This window comes from Mangifera indica, chromosome 15 (assembly GCF_011075055.1).
Source record: "Mangifera indica cultivar Alphonso chromosome 15, CATAS_Mindica_2.1, whole genome shotgun sequence".
Lineage (NCBI taxonomy): Eukaryota > Viridiplantae > Streptophyta > Magnoliopsida > Sapindales > Anacardiaceae > Mangifera > Mangifera indica.
In genome coordinates, this window is record NC_058151.1 from 3,520,882 (window position 1) to 3,547,507 (window position 26,626).

General features: G+C 30.1%; 3 protein-coding genes across 4 annotated transcripts; 1 reads left to right on the plus strand and 2 right to left on the minus strand.

The window, feature by feature from the left end:
* The first annotated feature begins 10,728 nt into the window (after nucleotides 1-10,728).
* Nucleotides 10,729-15,283, plus strand: LOC123197242 (leucine-rich repeat receptor-like protein kinase TDR). 2 transcript variants are annotated; one of them, XM_044611439.1, is made up of 2 exons: nucleotides 10,729-13,551; nucleotides 13,661-13,807. In XM_044611439.1, exons 1-2 carry the CDS (start codon nucleotides 10,893-10,895, stop codon nucleotides 13,675-13,677), a joined length of 2,676 nt encoding a protein of 891 aa, XP_044467374.1. In that variant the 5' UTR covers nucleotides 10,729-10,892; the 3' UTR covers nucleotides 13,678-13,807. The 2 variants fall into 2 exon arrangements, with proteins under 2 accessions (XP_044467374.1, XP_044467373.1); XM_044611438.1 differs by lacking the exon at nucleotides 13,661-13,807 and adding an exon at nucleotides 14,767-15,283 and having other exon boundaries at nucleotides 10,733-13,551.
* Nucleotides 15,284-15,709: 426 nt separating this feature from the next.
* On the minus strand, nucleotides 15,710-18,918 carry LOC123198067 (QWRF motif-containing protein 7). Its single transcript, XM_044612641.1, has 5 exons — nucleotides 18,289-18,918; nucleotides 17,210-17,443; nucleotides 16,997-17,086; nucleotides 16,316-16,423; nucleotides 15,710-15,790 (listed from the first exon to the last, which is right to left on the minus strand). The coding sequence occupies exons 1-5, from the start codon at nucleotides 18,916-18,918 to the stop codon at nucleotides 15,710-15,712; spliced, it is 1,143 nt and encodes a 380-aa protein (XP_044468576.1).
* A 6,403-nt stretch (nucleotides 18,919-25,321) lies between these two features.
* LOC123197137 (zinc finger protein ZAT9-like) lies at nucleotides 25,322-26,309 on the minus strand. Its single transcript, XM_044611291.1, has one exon. The coding sequence runs from the start codon at nucleotides 26,110-26,112 to the stop codon at nucleotides 25,342-25,344; it is 771 nt and encodes a 256-aa protein (XP_044467226.1). The 5' UTR covers nucleotides 26,113-26,309; the 3' UTR covers nucleotides 25,322-25,341.
* Between the last annotated feature and the right edge of the window lie 317 nt (nucleotides 26,310-26,626).

The window sequence follows — 26,626 nt, forward strand, 5'->3', positions numbered from 1 at the left end:
TGTATTTATATTAAGTTTTGCAATTAGTTTTCTATATTAAAACTGTAATTAGGGGAAGTTCCCAAAAAACTTTTTTTTTTTTTCCTTTGGAAGGTCTGAATCATTTGTTTGTCTATACCCTTACTTTCTTTTAATTTCACCCTCTCGTGTCATATAAATTAACCTCCAAGTGAAATTGATAGAACATGACACTCATCATTATGATTTGGGTCCCCTTATCACTTCCAAATCCTTTCATTGTCATGTTAAAATCCCTAATCCCACAATGATTAAAGCTTTCAAATGAGTAATTATTGTTATTTGTTATAGTCACATGGGTGCAATTTGTTCATCTTTGCTCCTTTAAACTTTAAAATTTGTCATAACTACTTTGTCAATTCATGCTTCATTTGTATTTTTCATATCAAACAAACTAGGAAACATTTTTGATCCCTTAGCCTATGTAACTTTTTTTTTGGTTTTCGGTTGGTAATATATATTGTCTCAATTGTAATCAAACTAAATCTAGACTTATTGCGGAATATGTACTAAAACACACAATAAATCGAGATAATAAAATATTATCCACTAATATGCATTATCTTATCTTAAATTAATAAAATTTTAAAAAAAATCTCTTTGAATATCCAACTTAATCAATACCCTTTTTTTCCCCTTTCATTTCACTTTCACCCTCTTCTTCTTAAGTGTCCTAATCAACCCTTATTACCACCAACAAATTGCCACAACCTTAACTTGACAAGCCTCGCACAATCCACCCTTGCCTACATCCATTCAATCTCTCATGCAAGCCACTCTATCACAACACACCCTCTCTCTTGCAGTATGCCACATTGTCACACTAGATTAATGGCAAAAGAGTTTTTCCTACTCTTTCACCTACCATTCTCTTTTGATTTTCATATGACTCAACTTTGTACAGAGATTGTAAAATCACAATAGCCTACAATATATACTAAAATGAAAAATGAAAGTAGTTTTTATTTGTTTTGCAAGTCTCAACCCTAGTTTGCCTGTTGAAATTGCCTAATAGCGACCCATGTTTTCTTGCCAAACATATGAAGTTAATATGCCATTGGAATTCTAGTTGGTGACCTACTCTGACCATTATGTTATTGAAGTCTCTATACGTGGTTGTATACAAGGTGTAGTCTGTAAAAGGATTATTTTTTTTTTTTCTAAATCTTTTGAAGATGAAGTTACTATTTTATCCTTATACTTAAAATGAGAAATCAGTGAGCCAAATGATCAATGCCTTAAACCCACCACAGAATTTCTGCCCAAGTGGAATTTATAGACAAATGGCAATGCACCGAATTTCTCAGTCCACCAAACTGTTCCACATGGCACATTGTAATTGGAGATTGAACACACGCGCCTGAAGAGTGAATAGAGATTAGACTAAAATCAGTTTGTTGAGACATTAAAGTGCCAAGTGCTTGACTTAAGAGGCAAGGTCTCACACGCCAATTTTACTCCACCTTCAAACCCTAATTATTTTGTTCTCCACTCACACTTAATCAGAAAAGGAAAAAAAATAATAAAGGCAAAAGCTTTATTGATGAGAAAGAGAGAGAAAGAGAGAGAGAGAAGTCAAATATCGAGAGTGGGAAGAAGAAGCAGAGTGATGTCGTTTTATGCAGAAAGAATGAAGTGGGGCACCGCTGTGATTCAAGGCAATCTTTGTTTTCCGGCATCTTCAATTCTTTCATCATTCTCTTGTGGAACCCCTTCTTCCCCTTTTTGTCTTTCAATTACACCCATTTTCATATCTTTTCTTTTTTCCTGCTTTAATTATTATTATTATTATTTCTTCCCCCTTCTTTCTTACTTCATTTTCAATTTTTTTTTTTCCACTAAAGGAAGAAAGGAAAGGATGCTCAAATTACACACACACACACACACATATTTTCTTCATATAATATTAATTAGGTAATACAATAGTAAGTATGGGTATCATTATTTTATGATATATTAAATATCTGTTATAATAAGATATACTATATATGAAAAATGATATATATATTATAAAATTATATCAAATTAATATGATATAATGAATATATTTTATAATATGATACGATACATATTATTAAAACAAATTGAATAATAATATTTTTTATGAATTTTAATAACATTTATAAATGCCGCTATTATTTTTATCAATGTATAAACAAAATGACGAAATTTTTTGGTTTGGAGAATCATTTAATGACATTTTTTTAATAAATAAATATTGTTATTATTTTTAGCCGTACATAAACAAAATGATAATGTTTTAGGATAATGAAACGAATTATAATCTCATATTTAATTATTAATTTTATAATTATTATATTAAATAAATTAAAATTTTAATATTAATATATTATTATAAAAATTTATATTTATATTTTTTTTATAGGTAAATTCAAACCAATCCACTGGGTCGTAATCATTGCCGAGAGAGCATGCAGTCGACCAAAACTGAAGAAAAAAAAAAAAGAAAAGCAAATAAGAATACTAGGAAGGAATTCTCTTGAAGTTATAAATATGAAAGTATGAAGGGAGAGTCACTGTTGAGGTCTCTCTGTGATCCATCCTATGGCTCTAGGAATAAGAATAATAAAAGAGGGGATGGGATGGGATGGGATGGGATGGATGTCCTATCAATGTCACTGCATTGCATGTTATCTAGGCAAATAAAAGAAAACTCTTCCACTGCAACTCCCTCACTATTTCTTCTTTTGTCTCTTCAACGGAGACATTTTTCAATTTATGTGCCAATCTAATTTTTCTGAATTCAGCCAGCTTTCGATTCACTGTATCTGACCCTCAGTTGTCTGACTGATTTGAAACTGACGGTAAAATGGTAATCCAAAATGAGTTGAATATATTTTAAATTAAAAAGAAATCCACAATGTTTTTATTAAAAAGCAACACAAAAAAAAATAATAATAATAATAAAATTAACAAATACCCAATTTAATATTACTTCAAAGATATGACTTTAGGTTATAGTGTTTACCATATTTTATAATGTTTGTTACTTTAAAGAGTATATTATATTTTCTCACCCAATAATAGGTCTAAAAACACTTATTCACTCTTAAATAATATAAATCATATTTTTTAAAGCAAAAATCAAATTCTATTATTGAAAAAAACTGTAAATTATTATTTTATTTTTCAAATTTATTATATAACTTTAAATTAATAAAAAAACAAATAATCCTTAAAATATTTAAATAACATAAGAACCACTTATTTCTTTTTCCTTTTTATCCCGTCCCCTTTTCAAGTAAAAAATGATGGTAAATGATAACAATAATTGTAATAATAGAAAATTAATTACTAGTGTTAATAACGTATAATTATATGTTTGTTAGTCAACTATAATTTACAAAAATTTTAGAGATGCTATACACAAATTTTAGAAGGGTTTTGGAAATTTGAAAAAAATTGGGTGGTATTTTCTAAAATTTTTAAAATTTCTATACACCATTTGATAATTTTGACAATGACAGTCAAATCCCCAAAGAACTAAACATAATATAACAATTTTGAGTGTAAATGTTATTTTACGAATTATTGAGACATGACAGTATTTTTTTCAAAGTACATGGGAATAAATACGACAGTTTTGAAGGAGCGATGTTCAAGTTAAGGTTTCCAAAAGATTTTAATAATTGATTTGTGAGTTTTCAAACTTTTATAAGAGTTAAATTATTATTATATTCAAAATATTTGGGTTTAATATGTAAATGAATTATTTTTACTTTTTAAATTATTTAATAGTGAAATTAATAGATTGTAATTTTTTCCAAAGTTGAGGGCTCTTTTGTCTTTTCAATAGTTTTATAAAAAAATTAACTATTTTTTAAACAAATTTACTAGATGGGTGCACAATGATCTTTTCTTAAATTTAAAGGGTGAAAAAATAATTTATTTCATCAAACCTTGGGTAGGAAATAGTTATTTGACCTTAATTCAGATATCAAAAGAAGAGTGAATCACATGTTCTCAGCAAAGGTTTTGACTAAAAACACCGTCCACCCTATAGATGTCATAAACAGCATGCCACCTCTAGATTTCATTTTTAGGTTAGGTTCTTTTTGTTTCTTGTCGCGACACAATATTGCACTTTTTTATTCTATTCATTTATCTTTTAGATTCTTCTAGTAGGTTTATTCTTTACACAAATAATGGGATGCGTTTTTAGACTAAGAAATGAAGGGTTTTAACCCTAGTAGATGAAGGGATTTTAATTTAACAGTTTAAAGGGAGCTTGAACTAAATCCTAAACAGATTGCTTGGAAGTTAAGTGGGATGCTCATGTATAGGGTCGGACTCGAACCAAGCCGGCTCAAGCTCGGCTCGAATAAGCTCAAAACGAGCCAACCCTAGTCGAGTTTGAGCTACTCGCCAGATTTTTCAATTAAAAATTTTGATACAAAACGACGTTATTTTGATCAATATGTATTAAAACGACGTCATTTTAATAACAAAAAATAAATAGAATCGAATTCGAACCGAATTCGAGTTTCGCTTTCACGAGCTCGAACTCAAACTCGAGCTCAACTTATGTGAACCAAGCCAAGAGCTCGGCATAGCTCGAATCCAACCCTACTCATTTATGTTCTGTTCTCAAGAGAGTTTAAGAATTAGTTGAGTGAGTTTTAATCGACATAGAATTTATTACTCTAAGGTACAAAAAAAGATATCTCATGGTGTTATTTGACAAATAACTACGACTAATTAAATTTGTGAGCAGAATGAGATTGTGTTAATATCCAAGTCCAATAATATCTAGTTGTTGATTCGAAATTCAAATCAAGGGTATCTAACGTAGATATTACTTTTGTGTCTCGTCCTTGATGAAATATTTATATAATAAAAATATTTGATTGCATAAGAACGGTACCATTGAAATGTAAAATTAGTTCAAATGTTAATTCTCTATTAATTAGATCACAATGAGATCTTGTTAGAGATCGATCATGGTCTATAAATAAAGAGATGACTAATCACAATTTTATTCATTGTCAACTTAATAGAGAGCCTATGAGTCATACACAATTGGGGGTTATTTGTTAAGATTAAGAAGGTTTGAGTTTATTACATATAGAGTGAATCATCTCGAGTTTATCCGAATATAGTGAATTTAAATTTCTATTAATGTGACTTGATATTTAGGAATAATTGCAAGACACATAATTGGGTCTAAGTGGGAGAAACTAGAAGTTTAGGGACCAAATAATAAGCTAAAAGTCAGGGGGTGTGGAGTGTGATTTGCATCATTAGGGTTATGAATGTGTTTCATACAAATTGAACACATTCTCATAACCATACAAGCTAGTTGTCTAACACATAGAGTGAAGAGAATTTTTTTCTCAATTTTCTTCACTTAATTTGATTCAAACACTCACCCAATTTGTATGTTAGCACCCGTGTGACATTCTTAACACTTTTACAATTGATACTAGTGTCTTAGCATCTCTATGTGGATAAATGAGAGCTTCATTGTGTTATAGGGATAACAGAAATAATCTCTACACATAATCAACACATATCATAAATAATCTCAAAAAGCTAGCAAATAGCTTTAATTTTTACATTAATCCAAAACACAATAGAATGCAAGATTTTAGATTTGGTATTAGAAATATGAAATTCATATAAAAGTGTGCCTAAAATGCTTTAAACTATGAAATAAAACCGAATTACTTAAAATTTACAGTTTGAGTATGATTTGATTGTTTGGTTACACTTAACTTACTTATTATCGTTATTTTGTAATTTACCGTTATATCCCAACCTTTTAGTCTTAGTTCGAAGCAAGAATGAAATTGAAATCATTATTAGTAAAAGTAAATGTATTATATAGAATTTGCATCTAATGTGGAATAATTTAATATAATAAAATAAACTTTCATAGTTCGTAAGAAAATGCATTCTTAGAATGATGTAGTTATACGTCGTAGAGGGAGCTAGTTTGTTGGAGTCTATCTAATAATTTGATACATAAAGTAGCATTTATTTTTTTTTTTTGTCAGTTTGGTTTGAAATTTTTCTTAAATGTCAAAAAATTTATTCCCACTCAAAGTTTAATATATTTTCAAATACCCACTTGTTAAGTTTCAAAAACCTAAATACCTACTCGTCATATAAATTATATTAAAATTTTTTATTAAATGTAAGAATAAAACTGTCATTTTAATAATATTATTAAAAAAATATAATTTTATTTCAAGTTTTAACAATTAACAACTTCACTCATACTTAAACTTTTTCAAGTTTAAAAAGTGACATTCTCTCTCCAAAACATAGAATTTTCTTTTTTCACGTCTTTAGCCAGTATCTCCATCTTTGGTGATTTTCTTTTCTCGCCCTAAAATTTCATGAACTCTCTCTCAACAAATAAAGACAAAGATGAATCGTCTTCATCTTCGTTTGATTGAAAGACATCGACAAAGAGAGATGAACTATCTTTGTCCCTGTAATTTTCCAATTTAGTTTGAAACACAAAAGGTTTAGTGTGATCTAAGATTTTGCTAAATGGTTTCTTTTTTTTTTTTTTCTAAAGTTTGATTTGCAAATTTTCTTAAATTAGGTAAAACCAAACGCTGTACACCACTAGATTAGTAAAGTAAGACACATAATATATGACTTGGAATTTATAATATTTGTTGGGTATTGGATTATTGCTTTAGAAGAGGTTCAATTAAATGAAATTTAATTATAAAATTTAATAATTACCGCATTCGATTGGTTATTGTGTGAATATTTAGAAGAGGAAATAAATTAGTTAAGCCCTTAAATTTCATATCATACTTGTGGCAAAGAAAGTACCATTGTACAAATAAATTAATTCCCTCACTCACATTTGCAATTAATTTTCACCAATCTGCCCTACCCCTGCCAATTAAATTAGATATTAATGAATATTTCTTTGCGTACAAGCCTATTGATTCAATTCAGATAATGGTTGTCAATGATGCATAATCATATATTTAAGAGTACATTGTAGTTTTTAAAAATATTAGAGATGTTAAAAAATTTTAAGGGTTTTTTTTAATTTCAAAGTAGTTTGGGTATGTTTTTGAAATTTTTAAAATTTCAATATGCTCAATAGTTTCAAAATTAACTTTTTTTTTTTTTTGCTAAGCTTCAAAATTAATAGTTACACCCTCAAAATACACAATAAATAAGAAATGTAAAAATCACACTACAAACTATTAAGGTTATATTATATTTTAAAAATATATAAGGTGAATAAGATAATTCTTTAAATAAGATGGGGAAAACATTTATTTACCCTTAGTAAACTTTGAAAAAATAATATAGATGTCATATAATACACATCCATTATTATATATGAAATAATGACATGGTTACTCTTTGACTATTAAAATTGATAGTTGACTTTGACGAATGATTGAAAAATTAACTTTTTCAAACTTAATGGTGGGAATCTGCCAATTCGTCAATACTTGGGTGGGAAATTTTTGGCCTTTTATTTTTTATTTTACTTATGCATCAATTTAACATGTTACCTCCTTAATATTAGTAAAATATTGTTCCGTGTATATATTTTTGTATATAATTTAAGTACATAAATAATATATCATCATATAATTAAATAAATTTGAATTAAAAATAAAATAATACTTAATTAAATGATGATATATTATATGTATATCTAAATTATGTATTGTATACATAGCATTGCTTTATTAGTACCAAGGAGGTTGTGTGAGTTGTTGATAAATGAAGGGTTTAAGGGGGACAAAGTGGCTACCACTTTCTCTTTCATCTCCTTCATCTACATATATTAGGTATTTATTTATGAGAAATATTATGTGTATACAATTTTGAGTATACAAGATGATGTATTATTATATAATTGAATTTTATTTTATTTTTAATTCAAAATCATTAAATCACATAATAATGTATTGTTTATGTATTTAATTGTATACTCAAATTAATGGTCGGACCAAACCAAACTAGCTCGAGCTTAGGGTTGAAAGTCTAATCGGTTCGATACGAATTTGTTTAGTTCAAATTTAAACAAAATTCGAGTTAGAAGATTTAACTCTTTTTAAAACTGAGTCAAATTTAAGTTAGAGAGAGTTTTGTTCGTTTTGACTCACGAGTTAAATAGATTACTCTATTTAGTTTGAACTTAGCCCATGAGTCTATTCAAAGTAGTTGTTAAACGATATGATTTTGTCAATGAGTTAAGAATTTGAGTTATAAATCTGAGTCACATATTCGAATTATAAATTTTAAACTATAAATTCAAGTCAACTTAAATCGAATTATTTTTATTTAAATCGAATTCAAATTACTACTAATATTGATTTAATAAATTTAAATTGAACTATTTTTTATTTAAATTAAATTCAAACCGAAAAGTGTCTAAGCTCAAATCAATTCGTCTCTACCCCCTAACTCAAATGTAGATATAGTTTTTTGATTTATTTATTTATTTTCCTATTAGTCTACCCATACACTCCATCACTCCTTTGTCTTTTCCTCCAAACCATATTCTTCTTCATTTGGCTTTGTCTTCTTTTTTTTTCAATCATTGCAACTGAATAATATGATAGAAAAATGTATTTTTGAATTACTAAAAATAATTTTAAAAATTATTAATAAAAAAAAAAAGAATAGAAGTGGACCAGGTAAAGCGCATGCCTTGAAATCGCAGGCGGGGGCTGTAGAGAAGCATGCAATGCCAAAACAAAGCAGGCTAAAAGAGCAAGACTACATTTAAAAAATTCCCAAAATACCCTCAAGAAGTTTCCCTTTTGAGGCAGAGACCACTTTAAATTCTGCTATCCTTCTTGGTCTTCTTTTTTATTTATTATATATTTCCCCCCCCCTAAAAAAAAAAACTTTACTTTTTCTTCTACTCTCTTTGTTTGTTATTTTATTATTTATTTTTTAAAACTTTACAGGAAATATTCTGTTGAAAATGACACTTGGCAGATTGAATATGACCAAAGATTTTGTTTGTACCTTTAATGCCAAATTGTCTTCACCTTATTTATTTTTATATAATTTCTGTGGGTAAAATGAGATTTAAAAAATATGAGTTGATTAATATGATATAATTAATTAATTTGACCCATAATTTAAGTAAATAAATGATGATTGTGTTTGAAGCATCACAATTACTTTACCAACAAAATAATTGCCCATCATTCTTAATAACTGATTTCAGCTGCCCTTTAATTCTATAGACATTTTGAATATGTATTGCTATATCGGTATAATAAAATTATGTATATATATATTTTAAATAAATTAATATATTAATAAAACAATTAAAAAATGAATGCAAAAACAATCGAAACTTACTCTTCCTATTTGGATGGATAGTGTAAAGACAAAGCTAAAATAACTCAAAGTCTACATATCACAAGAAATAAAAGACAAATATCATCTCCTTTTGAAACCCTAATAGAGTTCAAACAATGATAGGGACTAAGAAGAGAGTCAAACAACCCTATACAATATATGTATTTACATGTAAACATGACAATTTTGAATATATACACAATTTTGAATATATAAATGATATGTTATCGTATGATTAATTATTATTTTATTCTTAATTTAAAATCGTTCAATCACAAAATGACGTATTAGATATGTATTTATTTGTGTATTTAAAAGTGTATACATATAATATTGCTTATATTGATATTTTGACAAGCAATATTATATATAAACTTTTAAATATCCAAATAAGTATATAGATAATATATTATCATGTTTTAATTTAAACTCATTCAATTATATAATGACATATTATATGTGTTTCTATTTATGTAATTAAAAGTATATATATATAATATTGTTTATATCGATATTTTGAAAAGCAATGTTATGCGTATATATTTTTGAGTATATAAATACATATATAGATGATGTGTTATTATGTGATTAGATGTTATTTTATTTTTAATTTAAATTCATATAATTATATAACAAAATATTATTTATATATTCAATTATATACTAAAATAATATATACGTAAAATTTTATTGTATTATGAATGTTGGGACTTATTTATTATACATTTATGTATATGTTTTATTTCAATTAAACAAATTAAATCTTTTATTAAAACTAATCAAATGGTTATCATCTACCAATCAAGGCCAGTCCTATTTCAATGATTTGCCAATGCATATTTTAAATTGTCTAGCAAACAAAGTACCTGGGCAGAATGTGGCTGCAACCCATCAAAAATTGAGGTGGTCCATAACCATCTGTCCCTGTAAATTGAAGAAAAATATAAATTTAATATGGTGAAAAATTATAAAAAATAAAAAAGGCCTTTCTTGGATCCTGTGACTCTGTGAGGTATTGAATCAAATTGCTTAGGCAAAGGTAAAGCAAACAAGATTAATGATGAAAAGTAGGTGCAAAAGAAAAAGGAAAAAAGAAATGCAAGAAACCAAAAGCTTAAAAATATACACTTGAAGTCTTTAAAATGGTCCTCAAATTATATACCTTATCTTATATTAAAAATTAAATTTTTTATATTTTGTATCATATTATAAGATACAATCATTTAATATATTATATTAATTTGATATATTTTAAAATAAAATTATTTTTTCACTTTTATCATATTGTATGATAAGAAATTACATTAAAATAGTAATTTCCCCAAATATTTGAAGAAGAATGAATGAATGTACAGAGACTCACCATGGATATCTCCTAAGCTATAAGCAGCCATGCCCACTGAAACAGAACAATAATAATGATGAAGCATACATGCTCTGCAACCAGCACTCCAAAAAAGCATAATCATCTCTCTCCATCAAACCCTTCCTTCCCTTAAATTTACTCTCTTAACACCACAAATTTCTCATTCTTCACAATAACCATGAAGCCTCTTTTTCTTATTATTTTCTTTCTTCCATACTCTTCACCCTTATTTGTCTTGTCTGCTGATCCTCTTTCTCTGCAACTCATTTCTCTTCTCTCCATCAAGTCTTCTCTTCACGATCCTTACAATACTTTCCATGATTGGGACCATTCCCACTCCTTCTCCAAGCCTAATTTGCAGAACCCACTTTGGTGTTCATGGTCTGGTATCAAATGCAAATCCAACACTTCTCAAATCATTTCACTCGATCTTTCTCTGCGTTCGCTTTCTGGTGTTATTCCTCCTCAAATCAGCTACTTAACCAGCTTAATCCACTTGAACTTGAGTGCAAATGACTTCAATGGACCTCTCCAGCAATCTGTTTTCGAGCTTCCGGAGCTGAGAACAATCGACATCAGTCACAACTACTTCAACTCTACTTTCCCACCTGGTATCTCCAAGTTTAAGTTTCTGAGAGTCTTCAATGCTTACAGTAACAATTTCACTGGTCCCCTGCCCACAGAGTTTGTCAAGTTAAGGTTTCTTGAACATCTCAACCTCGGAGGAAGCTACTTTAATGGAGAAATTCCAACTGATTATGGTAGTTTTCTAAGACTCAACTTTCTATATTTGGCTGGAAATCTTTTAAATGGAACATTGCCACCCGAGTTAGGGTCATTGACTCAGCTCGAGAGATTGGAGATTGGATACAACAGCTTAATCCAAGGCCAGCTTCCAGTGGAGCTCGCATTGCTGTCAAATCTCAAGTACTTGGACATCTCATATTGCGATCTCTCAGGCTCGTTAATCCCTGAGCTTGGTAACTTAACTAAGCTTGAAAATTTGCTACTGTTCAATAACCATTTCAGCGGCCAAATCCCACTGAGCTACACCAACTTGAAAGCTCTACAAGTTCTGGATTTATCCAATAATCAACTCTCGGGCCCAATTCCGGAGGGATTATCTTCTCTAAAAGCGCTATCCAGGTTGAGTCTGATGAACAATGCGTTAACCGGTGACATCCCGGACGGAATCGGTGAGCTGCCGGAATTAGACACGTTGCTTTTATGGAACAATTCATTAACAGGAATTCTCCCGCAAAAACTCGGCTCAAATGGAAAATTACTCACGGTAGACGTTTCTTCAAACTCACTCACGGGAACAATCCCACCAACCCTTTGCCAAGGCAACAGGCTATTCAAACTCCTCCTTTTCTCCAATTACTTCAGTAATAATCTCCCTGAAAGCCTCGTCAACTGTATTTCTCTTTCAAGAGTCCGAATCCAGAATAATCAACTCAACGGTTCCATTCCGTACGGTTTCGGCCTCTTGCCCAACTTAACCTTCATGGACTTGAGTAACAACAACTTCAGCGGCGAAATCCCTCAGGATCTCGGCAATGCACCCAGGCTCGAGTACTTAAACGTTTCTGACAATTCCTTCCAAACAATTTTACCCGGTAGCATCTGGAGCGCTCCCAATTTGAAGATTTTATCAGCAAGTTCAAGCAAACTTATTGGAAAGATTCCGGGTTTTATAGGGTGTAAGAGTATGTACAGGATCGAGTTATATAACAACTTCCTTAATGGCAGCATACCTCGAGATATCGGCCACTGTGAGAAGCTTCTTTCATTAAACTTGAGCAGAAATTCGCTCACCGGTATTATTCCATGGGAGATTTCTACTCTTTCTTATATCACCGACGTTGATCTTTCTCATAATTTTTTCACCGGCACTATCCCTTCGAATTTCGAAAACTGCAGCACGTTGGAGACTTTTAACGTTTCTTATAATCTTTTAACGGGACCGATTCCGGCTTCAGGTCCGATATTTCCGAATCTTCATCCCTCCTCATTTTTCGGAAACGACGGACTCTGCGGCCGAATTTTAACCAAGTCGTGTCCAACTGATACGTTGGACGCCAGCAACATGGCGGTTCGTAGTCATCAGCAGCAGCCGAAAAAGACGGCTGGGGCTATCGTTTGGATCATGGCCGCCGCCTTTGGTATAGGCTTGTTTGTTCTCGTCGCTGCGACCCGCTGTTTCCACGCAAATTACAGCCGCAGTTTTAATGACGATCGAGAAATCGGACCGTGGAAATTAACCGCGTTCCAGAGGCTAAATTTCACGGCGGATGATGTGTTGGAGTGTTTGTCTATGACGGATAAGATTCTAGGAATGGGGTCCACCGGAACTGTTTATAAAGCCGAAATGCCAGGTGGCGAGATCATAGCAGTGAAGAAGCTGTGGGGTACACATAAGGAGCATATCAGACGGAGGAGAGGGGTGTTAGCGGAGGTGGATGTATTAGGCAACGTGAGGCACAGAAACATAGTGAGATTGTTAGGGTGTTGCAGCAACACGGAGTGTACGATGCTGCTGTACGAGTACATGCCAAATGGAAATTTAGACGATTTATTGCACGGGAAAAATAAGGGAGAAAATCTGGTTGCTGATTGGTTAACAAGGTACAAAATTGCACTTGGAGTGGCTCAGGGGATTTGCTATCTTCACCACGACTGTGACCCTGTAATCGTTCACCGTGATCTGAAGCCCAGTAACATTCTTTTGGACGGTGATATGGAGGCCAGAGTGGCTGATTTCGGCGTGGCAAAGTTAATCCAAAGTGATGAGTCCATGTCCGTCATTGCTGGCTCCTATGGCTACATTGCGCCAGGTAACGTTTAGTCTTTCTATCATGCGCATAATTAAATATTTATTTGATTAACTAAGTTAATTAAAATTTTATTTATTTATTTATTAGATAAATATATGTTTGTATGTAGGATTGGATTCGATCTGAACCAAGTTTGAGCTCGGTTCGATTTACATATAGTTGAGCTCGAGTTCATCGAGCTCATAAAAATTAAGTTCGAACTTGGTTCGAATTTGACTCGGTTTGTTTTTTGTTATTAAAATAACATCGTTTTGTATCAAAATTTTTAATTAAAAATTTGATAAGTATCTTGAGCTCGAGCTTAATTGAGCTTATATAAGACTGATTTTTTTCAGATTCATTCAAATTGAGTTTAAATTTGAATTCAAATTTAAATAGATTCGATTTGAAACTAATCCTATTTGTATGTTTGTGAATTAAGAGTACAAGGACAATTTGCCATTTCTATTTCTAGTTGCTATTTTTGTTCATACTTTTTTTGTCCTGACAAAATTGGATAAATCGAATCTTGGTGTCAGATTTGATAGCTAAATTTACATACTAATAAATTTGACAGTAAGCATGACAATTGATTTTCTTTGTTTGGTACAACAAGTCAAACAGCATTCAATGAATTTTGTTTTTTTAACTGATCTGTTTATTTGTAATGGTATATTATATTATTTATAATTTAAAATTATTTTTATATAAAATGTATAACTGTTATATATTTTAAATAATATATATAAAAATTCAATAGACATATCGATAAAAGTGAAAGGAGAGAGAAAAGAGATAGATCGATGGAGAGAAAAGAAACATGACCGAAAAAGAGATGGTTATCAGAGAGAAAAAAATAAAAAAATGATTATTTTTTAAACTTTAAATGAGGAGAAATATGATATGATTTTATTTTTTTTATTTTTTATTAAATAATAATTATACTTTTAATTTCAATTAAAAATTTTAATAAAAAAGTATTTATATTTTTAAATTTTTTAATAAGAATTTGAAAATATACTAAATCTCCTGTGGTAATAAGTCTTTTTACTTAGTTAATACTACAGTGCGCATGGGGGGTTGAGTGCGCCGGCCTGTTTTGGCTAACTGCTATATTGGTGTCTTTCTCTTTTTTGAAGTCGTTTTTACAAGAATTACAAATCGGACCCCACCATCAAAATTTGATCATGGTTATCACCATGATCTGACTTTATCTTGCTCATTTCTGATTTGCAGAATATGCTTACACTCTTCAAGTTGATGAGAAAAGCGACATTTACAGCTATGGCGTTGTTCTGATGGAAATTTTGAGCGGCAAGAGATCGGTCGACTCAGAATTCGGAGATGGCAATAGTATAGTGGATTGGGTGAGGTCGAAGATCAGGAGAAAAGATGGGATTAACGACATTTTAGACAAGAATGCAGGGGCTTCTTGCACATTCGTTAGAGAGGAAATGATGCAAATGCTTAGAATTGCATTGTTGTGCACTTGTCGGAATCCGGCAGATCGGCCATCCATGAGAGATGTGGTGTTGATGTTACAGGAGGCCAAGCCAAAGAGAAAGTTGGTCGGAGATATATTAATGGGCGGTGGCGATGTTATGATTAGTGTGGATAAAAATGATGATATTTCAGTTCAAAAATCAACAGTAGAATGTTAATAGATTAAATTTACGAGCTTTTTTTATATATTTTTTTTGGGGTTCAACTTTCCGATGGTGGGGATTGGTATAGAAGAAGTGATTTTTTTTTTTTTTAAATTTTCAATGGAATTTTCAAGCGTTCTTATATTCTGGTGTTACAGTGGGTTATGAATTTGGGCATGGGGCTTATCAAAATTATAATATGCTAGTGGAGAATGCTGTGGGTTACATACAGAGGGGTTAAATGGGTTAGGCTAGCCCACGACCCGGTGCGGGCATAGCTTCCTGGCCTGCTTAGGCCCATCACAAAAAACACTGGACGTGCTAGGCCTGCAGGCTGAGCGGGTCATGAAGCTCGGCTGGTTTGATATGGTTCGATATTGTATCGATTAATTTTTTTAATTTTTTAATTCATTTTTTTGAATGAGTTGTCACGCGATACAACCGGCTACAACTTTTTTTTTTTTTTGATATAATACACTCTACAATTTAAATACATATTTCTTCTCTTATCAACATAAATTCTCTATCTTCTTTCAGATAACATCTGAGCAGTAACTTTTCCTTGACTCCGTCGCCGCTTGGAGAAGATGTACTCTTAAATATTTCTCTGTTTCCTGTCAAGCATATTCAGCCTATGTTAAAACCCAAGTTGCTTCCTGAAATGGTTTAGTCTAGAAGTGCTGATCAAGATCCAGCTTATACTGGGCTTCAGCTTTGTTATTTCTTTGAAGTGTTGCTAATTTAGACCCATCCATTTTCATTTGCCACCACCGTTATTAGGCAAAAGAATAAAATTACGTAGGTAAATAAATTGTATAAATTAATATAATAGTTTATTTTTATTTTATTTTAAAATTATTTAATTAAATACTATTATATCATGTCAGATTATATAAAAAAATTTATATAATTTTTATTTATAATAAAAGATCCCACTTAAATTAGACCACGTTTTCGAGATAGAATCAATCTCATTGAACTGGTACGTGGTAATCAAATGGGTGTTTTCACAATTCAAGAGTACTTAATATAAATTTAGAAGCAGATAGATCTAAATTTTTAGTGGTATTTAGAGGCTTCACATGTCTAAGCATATCTTATATGTAAGAAAACATTAAATAAAAGGGAGAAAGTCTCACCATTAAAGATGGAACCAAGGGGAAAAGGCTATCTAAGTCTTTCAAACACTCATCTTCTGCTTCCACCGTGGTTATGAGCTCCGTCAGCATATACAGCACTTTCTCAGCCTGACCAAATTTGTGTAAATATTATACATCAACTTTACCCGCCTTCATCACTCTACCATTAGCCCATATAATTGAAAACCAATCCAGCTGACTAAAAGTAGAGATAGCAATCCGACACATACAATTAGGTCTTTGGTTCACTTCTTTTTTAATGGGAAGAAAATTCTTTAGTAAAGAAGGAGATGGGATAACTAAAATCCTTATAGTTAGAATGAAATAAATATATTTTTAACTAATCACCTTTTTGACCTATTTATTTTCTATATATTTCCTAAAATTATATATATTTGAATTATCTTTAAAAATTTTAAATTATTATATAATTATTCTAATTTTAATAAATATTTTATTATTTTTTTAACGAGAATAAAAAGAATAAAGGGAGAGAAATTTTCAATGTAAGAAAGAATAAAAGATTCTTTATTACTTTTATATTGGAGATGAGGTAATGATAAAGAAAGATTTCTCTTGCGAGGATAGAGATTAAGGTATTCAACCTCTCTTATCCTTTGCCATCTTTACTAAATAGAATTGAATCGATCAATTTGCCAATATAGAGAAGAAAAATCAAACCTGTGGAAGGAATCTTTTAACAGTTTCTTCAATGCCATCCATAACTGCCAAGGCTTTGTTCATTGCGTCGTAAACAGACTCCACATCTGCCTGTAGACATATTAAAAGTTTATACTTTCTAATGTGAGATTCAAATCTTATATCTTATACTTAAAATTGTTAACATTTTATTAATTCTTTACTAAAATTAGAAAATATGATGGGAGAATATACCTTGGCATCTTCAAAAGGGACCTTGACAGACAATACTGATAGTTTTCTCGTGACCCGGCTCACTGCTTCACAATTTTTTCCATCCAACTTTGACCATTCATTCAGAAGTAGAATTTGTGGATTTAAAATTTGACATAATTTAATCTCGTATTTAAGTTTTTGTACTTGAATTTTCCTTTCTAAGATGGAATTTCTCATTTTTAACACTCTAACCCACATGGAAAAAAGTCTACCCTGCAACATTCACACCCAAAATAATGTAATAGTTAGTATCGATACAACACTATTTTACCGGAATCTTTACTAAAAAAAATTCATTCGATACGCAATCCGATAATCTTTCTTTTAACATTAATATTACTTTGTTTAGTTTATCAATTAATAAAAAAGGTAATCCTACATGTCCTCACCTTAGATACACAATTATATATACACTTATATAAGTTATCACATGATCGAATGTTATTTTATCTTTAATTTAAAATCGTTTAATTACATAATTATATATAATTTATATACGTAAATTATATACTAAAAGTAGATACATATATATTTTTATTGTTAAAATTTCAATAATCTTTTAATACTAAAAGTTATGTGATAGGTAATATACAAGAAATCAAATTTCTACCTTAATCTTGATTTTGTTACAATTCTATCCTTACTAAGGTAATAAACTTTAATAATTTATCTTGTATTATTAACATTATTATGTTTGGTTACAATTCTATCTTTATTTATTAATTTTTTAGAGCAAAAATATCATATTTTTAATTAATATAACAAGTATTAAAAAAATATTTTATAATAATTAAACCTAATAATCTCTGCAAAATTTAAATAAAATAATATTTTAATACTTTTTATTATATTCAATTGAATAAATTAATTTTTTATATCTATAAATTTTTATCTTATATACTAATAATTTATATAAAAATATTTTTATATCGTCATTTTTTATTTTTTATAATTAAAAATTATCTGGACTAAACGCACATGTAAGAATTAAGAAAAAAAATTCTGAAATTGGAAGTATTAAAAATGATTAATTAGGAGAAAAAGTTGTAAACTTTTACCTCTGAAACATTCTTTAGAGAAGCCATGGAAGCCTCGGCCCTAGCATTGGCAAATCTGTACTGTAACAACGTACTATGCAAAGCTCGAAATCTATTATATTCTCCTTCAAGAACTGGTGACACCTTCTTCTGTCTAAAATACTTCAAAACCCCACTTACGCTACTAACGCCACTGGATTTAGCCCCCCTTGTCTCGGCAGGCACCGGCGCCAGCGCAGGCCCCGGAGAGTCCGGTGCTACCAAGTACGGTGAAGACCGCCCTGGCGACAACGCCCACGCCGACGGAGAACTCTTCACTGATTTAGCACTCTTAATCTTAGATGCGCTTAAACTATGAGTACTGTTGTTATTTCGCGGAGTGCCTCGCTGCGGGAACCTAACGAAACCATCTTTGTTTATGTTGTTACTCTCTTCAGTCTTCTTTTGTCGAATGCTTGCAAAAAGAGTGGAATGGTGGACATACTCTTCCTCTTTCTGCTGCTGGGACGTTGAGTTTCTTGATCTTGTAATGCATGTGCGGCTTTGATCAAGTCGAGAAATAGCCCGAGCTCCGCTGCGGCCGCTCTGTAGGCGTGGCGACGGCGTTGTTGGAGTGGTAGGTTGGGGCCGGTGTGTGTGAGTGGCTTCCATATCGTTTATTTATGGAGGTTGGAATTATAAATATATTGAGATTGTACTTGAAGAGCGTAGGGTTTAAAAAAAGAATAAGGAGATGTTGAGAGCACGTTGAGGTTGAGCTGATGACTTTGATGGGTTGATTATTTCTTCGTTTCTCCAGCCAAGGCTTTCATATGAATTAATATACATAATAGAAATATATGAAACTGTTGTTGGAGTTTTTATTTTATTGACAAATAGAATTATAATTTAATCACAAGAAGTCAGCCAACAGGAAATAATTAATTAACATAGAGAAATTTGGCTGAAGAAAAGGGTATGGAAGAAATTTTCTATTTTCTTCGTCCATATTCCATAATTACACGCATTGCACAGCACCTTCAATTTTTTACGATACATACTCACTTTTAATACATAAATAAATATATATTTTATATATATTATTATATAATTAAATAATTTTAAATTAATAATAAAATAATATCTAATTATATGATAATATATATAAATATGTATTAATTTATATACTTAAAATGAATTTGTATATTATTAATATTTTGAGAGTTGGACTGTGATAATAATAGTATGATTAAACTAGGGAAGCATTTTTCACGTCAAATGTATAATGGTGCAACTTTCACTTAAGATTATGTATACCAACAAAATTATACGCGTTGTTTGGTTAGGAATAATATTTTATTATTCAAATAATTATCCTTTATTACTAATAATAATTTATTTGGTTTGATTGATAATAAAATAATATGATAATCTTATATTATTAAGGGACGTTTGGTTTAAGGTATTTAAAAACTAATCTTATAATACCCTCAGGTATGTTTCAGGGGCAATTATATTTTTTGACCCTGTTTTAGAATATTTCCAATTTTAAATATATATATGTATGGGTGTGTTTTTATATATATATATATACACAAAAAGAAAAAGAAAAAAGAAAAAAGAGATAAAGAGTAAGAGGTAAAGATATATATATAAAGAGAGAAAATTAAAAAGACAACTTTACCCTTTTTTCCATCATCTTCTTCGCCTCTTCGAGCAGTAGCCCTCTTCATGCCAATTTTTTTTTGGTTTTTTGAAGAAAAAAGAAGGATTTGAAGGAGTTTTAGAAGACAAGTAAGGAAAAAAAAAGAAAATGAAGCACTTTGGAAGTCTTAGTAACCAAAAGATCTCTTTCTTTTCCCTTTACCTATGTTTATATATGTATTAAATGCATGCTATATAAAGATATTAGTGTGTTTGGTGTTGATTTAAGGTGAGTTTGGTGCTCAAAGAAGCAAGACAAGGAAAAAGGAAGCCAACTTGCAAAAAAATTGGCTTGAAATAAGGTAAGGGGTATCATCATTGATATGTTGCATATTTTAGGATTTTGGTTCCTTGGATCTATGTTATAAATGATGATTTTGAAGTTGAGAAATGTTATTTTTCCATTTGGAATGTATATGTGTGTCATTTTGTTCATAGCAGAAAGTTGCATAATATTTATAGTTTTGCCACTGATTTCGTCCCTCGTTTTGATTATCTTACCTGATGAATTATGAGTGCTATGGTATCTTGTTGAAAATCTCTTTGAATCCTCTTTCCAATGATATATAGCTTGTATGAATTAGAGACCATTTGGACTATTAAATATTGTATGAACCAAAATGATTGTTTTACCAATTAAACAGAGGAGGCAGTTTTGCCACTGATTTCATCTTATGTTTTGACTGTCTTATTGAATGAATTATGAGTGCTATTATATCTTGTTGGAAAGCTCTTTGAATCATTTTTTCGATTATATATAACTTATATGAATTAGAGATCATTTGGACTGTTAAATATTGTATGAACCAAAATGACTACTTTACCAAATAAACAGAAGAGGCAGTTTTGCCACTAACTTCATCTCAAGTTTTTACTGTCTTATCTAAGGATTTATGAGTGCTATTATATCTTGTTGGAAAGCTCTTTGAATCCTATTTCCAATGATATATATTTTGTATGAATTAGAGATCATTTGGACTGTTAAATATTGTATGAACTAAAAGAACTATTTTACCAAATAAACAGAGGAGGCAGTTTTTGCCACTGACTTCATCTCATGTTTTGATTGCCTTATCTAATGAATTATCAGCGCCATTATAGCTTGTTGGAAAGCTCTTTGAATACTCTTTTCAACGATATATAGTTTGTATGAATTATAAATCGTTTGGACTGTGAAATTGTATGAAAAAATGGTTGTCCTGTCAAATGAACAGGGTTGTGAACAGTATTTCACAGTTTTGGAAAGGAAAAGAAAGAAAAGAAAGGAAAGGAAAGGAAAGGAAAGGTAAGAAAGGAGAGAAAAAGAAAAGAAGAAGAAAAGAAAGAAAAACAAGAAAAGGAATTTGGGGCTTAAGATTCAAGGGTCGTCTCAAGAGTAATGTCTGGTGAGTTATGAATAAATTTAGATGGAAACAAAATTAGTAAGATATAAGACCCGCATGTATGCTATAAATTATGAGGGGACACTTTACACTACACCACTCGTAGTAGGGCACGTCCTCAGTAGGACACGTTCGTAATAGGATATAGACCTCCAGTAGGGTCTGCTCACAGTAGAGCGGAATTTAGATTCAGAAATGGTGTAATGAAAGAAAGAAAGAGAGTTCAAGCTTAGAAAAGTGTCACATCCCTATAGTTAACTTTCAGAAAGTATTAAATAGACATCAGATGGGACAAAGTATGACCCAAATAGTAAAACATAAACTAGATTATCCTCTCGATTTCTTATGGGGGTTATGAGTGAGGTTGAGTCCCGAGAGTGAGTTAGAACAGGAAAGAAAATAGTTTACTTAATTCTTTCCCCTTACTGAGTGTTCTTATCACTCACTTCCTTTTCTTTCCTGATTACAGGTACAGATAATCGAGGTAGCTAAGAGGCAGGGTCAGGTCAGCGTAGGTAGATCCAGCTGGAGCAAATTATCTTTGGTTTATATTACATGCATACAGTGGCATGTTCTTATCGACTTTTGACTTTTTGAGATTATAATATAGTTGTATATGATTACTCCATGTTTTTAAATGCTTTCAGATGAATTTTCATAAGAGTATATACATCTTTTGTTCGCTTCCAGATTTTTAGTTTTCTTAGAATATTTTCTAAACACTTTTAATGATACGTTTATTTTAAAGTATTTAAAAAAAAAATAGACATTCCGGATATTAATTCGTAACATTTCTCCTTCGGTGGGTAATACTTCTAGGGATGGATGTTACAAATCTAGTAATATATATTTTATCATTGATATTATTTTATTTAGTTTGTTAGTTTTAAAAGATTTTAATAATTTTCTACTATCAATGGTGATGTGGTAAATAAATTTTGGTAATATTTAAATAATATAAAAGATAATCTAATTATTATTATTATTTTAAATATTAAAAAATTATAAGTAATATTGATTTTGTTATAATTCTATTCTTACTTATTAATTTTTTTGAACATAAATATCTTATTGAAAAACATAAAGAATTTTTTAAAAATAATTATATCTAAGGACATTTAAACAAAATAATATCTTAGTGTTTTTTTTATTACATTCAATTAAATAAATAATTGTTCCTACTTACTAAATTTAAATATTAATAATTTATATATAATAATCTTCAAAGCATTTATGTTTGTGATAATATATCATTTTTTTGTAATAAAAATATTTTTTGATAAATTTGGTAATAAACGATTATCTGAACTAAATGCACCATAAAATGTTGTATTAATCTAATTACCATATTCACTTTAGGTATTAAAAAATTACTAAGTAAATCTTAATTTTTTTTTATAATTTTTGGACAATAACAAGTTACATAAAAAATATTGACAAAAAAGATAAAAACTTGAAAAAATAATTTAATAATTTGACAACATGAAAAAAAATCTTAATATATTAGGAAGATGGAAAATATTTTTGAAAATATACACAACAAATATATAATATACTTCATATTCCTTGAACAAGCACAATATTAATTTATACTTAATAATTTTTTAAAAGTATTTAAATAAAATAATATCTAAATATTCATTTATCACTGTCAACTAAGTATAATAATTATTTATAAGTGCCAAATTCTACTAAAAATAATAATAATCTAATCTTTCAAATAATCTATTTTTATAATAATTTTTATTTTTATAATAAAAAATTACCTAAACCAAACTTACTTTAAAGATTACAAAATAAATGGCCCAATATGAACTTGATTTTGGACAAAATTATCTACTCAAGATTTGAATTGTTAATTTGAATTGTTATATGGTATTATACATTTGGCAAGAATTCTACTCAAGATTCATCTTTGTATAAGCTCAAAATGTCTTGACTAACGACTTGCATCAAACAATTCCTACCCAATTATGTGAGAAAAAGAAAAGTTTCCTTAAATCGAGATAAGGATTGAACTTCCACTAAAAGAGAAATCTATCCAAAATGTTTTATACATATTCTCACATAAGATGTTATGTGATTGATGTGTATCGTAAAATTATTTCTACAATAAAACTTCGTACCCATAGTTTTGAATTTAGAATTGAGTATCATGATGATATGTCATTATTTAATAAAATATTATTAAATTTGCTATTAAATTTAATAGCAAATAGTTTTATTGTAAAAATGATACACAAATTTGCCATTAAAGTAACTTCCATATAGCATATGTTGCATTCAACGCTCATTAATATGTATGGTTTCGCCAATCTGTACCTGTAACAACAGTACAATGCGCCTCTATGGGCAGACTCTAGTGAATGTCATTTAAATTTTATTCATTAATTGCAAAGAAAAAAAATTGTATCCATATACATAAACTTGACGGATCAGTAAACTTCAAGATATAGTGATCGAATTTACAGTCATTGCACTGGTTCATTAGAGGTTTGCTTTGCATGATCGCTATTTGATAATAAGTTAATCGGTTTAAGTTTCTTTCACAAGAACGCCTCCCTTTATTCATGCTATTTAAACCCTAATCTTTCACCTGGGATCTTTCGATTTCATTACTCAAACTAGCTCCCAGGGTATCTATGCTACTACATAAAAAATCACTAGTCTCCGGCTAAAGTATATGGTATACAGATTTTCAGCATGAAAGGCTTAAAAATATGCAGTGAATGCCTCTATTTACGTTAAACTCTTCCAAGGCTTAAAAATCTGGAAATGGACAGGCTAATCAAAATCTGAAGATAACAAAATGGAAAATTGCCTATTGTTTACAAGATTATAAAGCACCTGCTCGGCAAGCTTAAAGCTGTGAGTTCGCATTTATTCCATCCCGATAAATAAAGTTAATAAATGGCACCTAGAATAAGAGAATATCAACATTCAACCTGTAAATTTTTTTCTCCTGTAGCTGGTTAACTCCTTAGATGGATATAAATTTTGCTTATAGTTTTACATAATGATTTTAAAACAAGACTAGTAATCGAACTGATCATCTCATTAATTTATGATTCGATCGGATCTACTGGATAGTCAATCGATTTAACTTATTATCAAATTATTATAGATATTTTTAATAGTATCAAATATTTATCACATTTTTAAAATATAAAACATATGAAATATATAAAATATAATTTTAAATATATTAATTAAACAATTGATACTTTATTATATAGATAAAGAGAAAAACCAATTTCAAATTATTGGTTTTAAATAGTCTTTTTGGTTTAACAGGTTTATCAAATTTGATTAAATTTTAAACAAATTAATATTTATATATAAATCAGATTATATTATAAAATTGAATTAAATTATAGACTGATTCATAATTTAATTGGTTGAACTGATTGATCCAATTCAGTTCACAAACATTGGTTTTACTCCATTGGTCGGGCTTAATATTAGACTTTTAGAGTAACCAAAAAAGAGGCAATCTGAATTGGAAAAGCTATAAATAATTTGAAAGGATACAGTTGGCTGATTGACTTCTTCATCAATTACACAAACTATATATAGGCTATGATGACAGAAAGGAGCTAATCTTGTATTTATCCAAACAGAAACTGTTTTTATTGAATTTTTTCTCTTTGATTTTTTTCATAAAAACTAGGGCAATCAGTTAGAGCTGTACATATGCCAAAAGAGAGCAACTTTCAATGTAACTTATTTCCCTGAAACTCCTATATACAACAAAGAAAACTCATCCTCTTTATTGAGATTAATGACATTATTGAAATGCAATTAAACAAGCATAATTCCTGTTATCTCCATTTATAGGTGCAAAAATTTAATTATTTTACAGAACTGAAGAAACCCTTTTTGACCAACTAATTAAAGAGACCTAAACCCTTTTGTACATACAATGGATCTGCTACAAGAACTAAGTATATACAAATTTACAGGCTCCAGAAGTTGTTGCTTGAATCAACAGTTCTTAATTCTTCATTTGCTAAACTTGACAAACTTCACTGTCACCTTCTGGTGCTGGTAAATTAAGATCTAGAATTTTTTCACCAGATTTAGAAGAAGAATCCTTAGGAGAAACACTTAAGTAGGTGAAGTGAACTTTCTTGTGTCCACCGAGGGCTTGGCCAGACTCAAATACTTTATTACAAATTGGGCACTTAAAAACTCTTGCATCTAAAAGAGTAACATCATTGCCTTCTTCAAGGGATCCCTTTAGATGAATTTTGATCTTCTTGTGACTTGCTTTATGTCCTCCTAGTGCTTGATAAGATTGAAACTCTTTCTTGCATGTTTTACACTTATACTTATTTCTAGTATGACTTTCATCACCATATTTGTATTTCTGATTATTCACTTTTAATTTTTCTTCTTCTGGGTGTGGCCATTTATCTCTTGAAAGCATCAAAAGACACATTGCAATTTCTTGAACAGGAAAATTTTCAGTAACTGAACTTACCGATTCTGGCTCGTCCTCACATGGGTATCGCGAACCCACTTCCACCGTCGCTTTTCGTCGCCTTTTAGATGTTCTCTTTGTGGGGTTTCTCGATGACTCAGCCTCACGGTTGACAGATCGATAGATTTGCATGCGATCTTTGAAAGAGTGAATACTCAAGGAAGAAGACGAAGACTGAGACTTATGAGGGTTTGGAGGAATAGGAAGTTTGGCTAAATGAGATCTCATGTGACCTCCCATGGCTTTGCCATTAGCAAAACGCTTGTTACAGATCTTGCAGATTCGATGTTTCTCCATGGATTGAGATCAAAAGTACGTAACCAAACAAAATTGTGTTTCTTTGGGTAACATATAAATGAAGAGACCAAGTGTAGAATAGGAACTTAAAAGGAGTATGTGACAAGCATTCCTTCACTGGAGGCAATAAAACAGAAGGTTCACAGCATCTCTGATCGTATTACCAAATAAAACTTAGAACAGAAACAATAATAATATAGAATGATGCGACAAATGGTGAGCTTGCGTATAGTGCACATGTCTGGGCCGTTTGATTGTTTTCAAGGACAAGTCAATGGTGATTATCTCTGTAAATGAATTTTATAACTTCTGATTATTAGATGAGGGTTTATAATATCACTTGATAATATCTTACGGTACTTAATAATATCTTATGGTACTTATAAGCTAATATACAAGATATTATCCACTTTATACATATAATTTTTCATAGTTTTATTTTTTGATTTTACAATCCGAGGAGTATTGACTGTACATATAAATTCAATTTCTTTCTCATATTTTATTAATATAA

Bases quoted from the DNA above. Each gene is read 5' to 3' on its own strand.
- LOC123197242 (XM_044611438.1), top strand. From the start codon at position 10,893: ATGAAGCCTCTTTTTCTTATTATTTTCTTTCTTCCATACTCTTCACCC. The intron at 13,552-14,766 runs GTAACGTTTAGT...TCTGATTTGCAG, and splicing joins CTATGGCTACATTGCGCCAG to AATATGCTTACACTCTTCAA.
- LOC123198067 (XM_044612641.1), bottom strand. From the start codon at position 18,918: ATGGAAGCCACTCACACACACCGGCCCCAACCTACCACTCCAACAACG. The intron at 17,087-17,209 runs GTATATTCTCCC...ATATGTCTACAG, and splicing joins TCCCTTTTGAAGATGCCAAG to GCAGATGTGGAGTCTGTTTA. The intron at 16,424-16,996 runs GTTTGATTTTTC...AAATTTGGTCAG, and splicing joins TTAAAAGATTCCTTCCACAG to GCTGAGAAAGTGCTGTATAT.
- LOC123197137 (XM_044611291.1), bottom strand. From the start codon at position 26,112: ATGGAGAAACATCGAATCTGCAAGATCTGTAACAAGCGTTTTGCTAAT.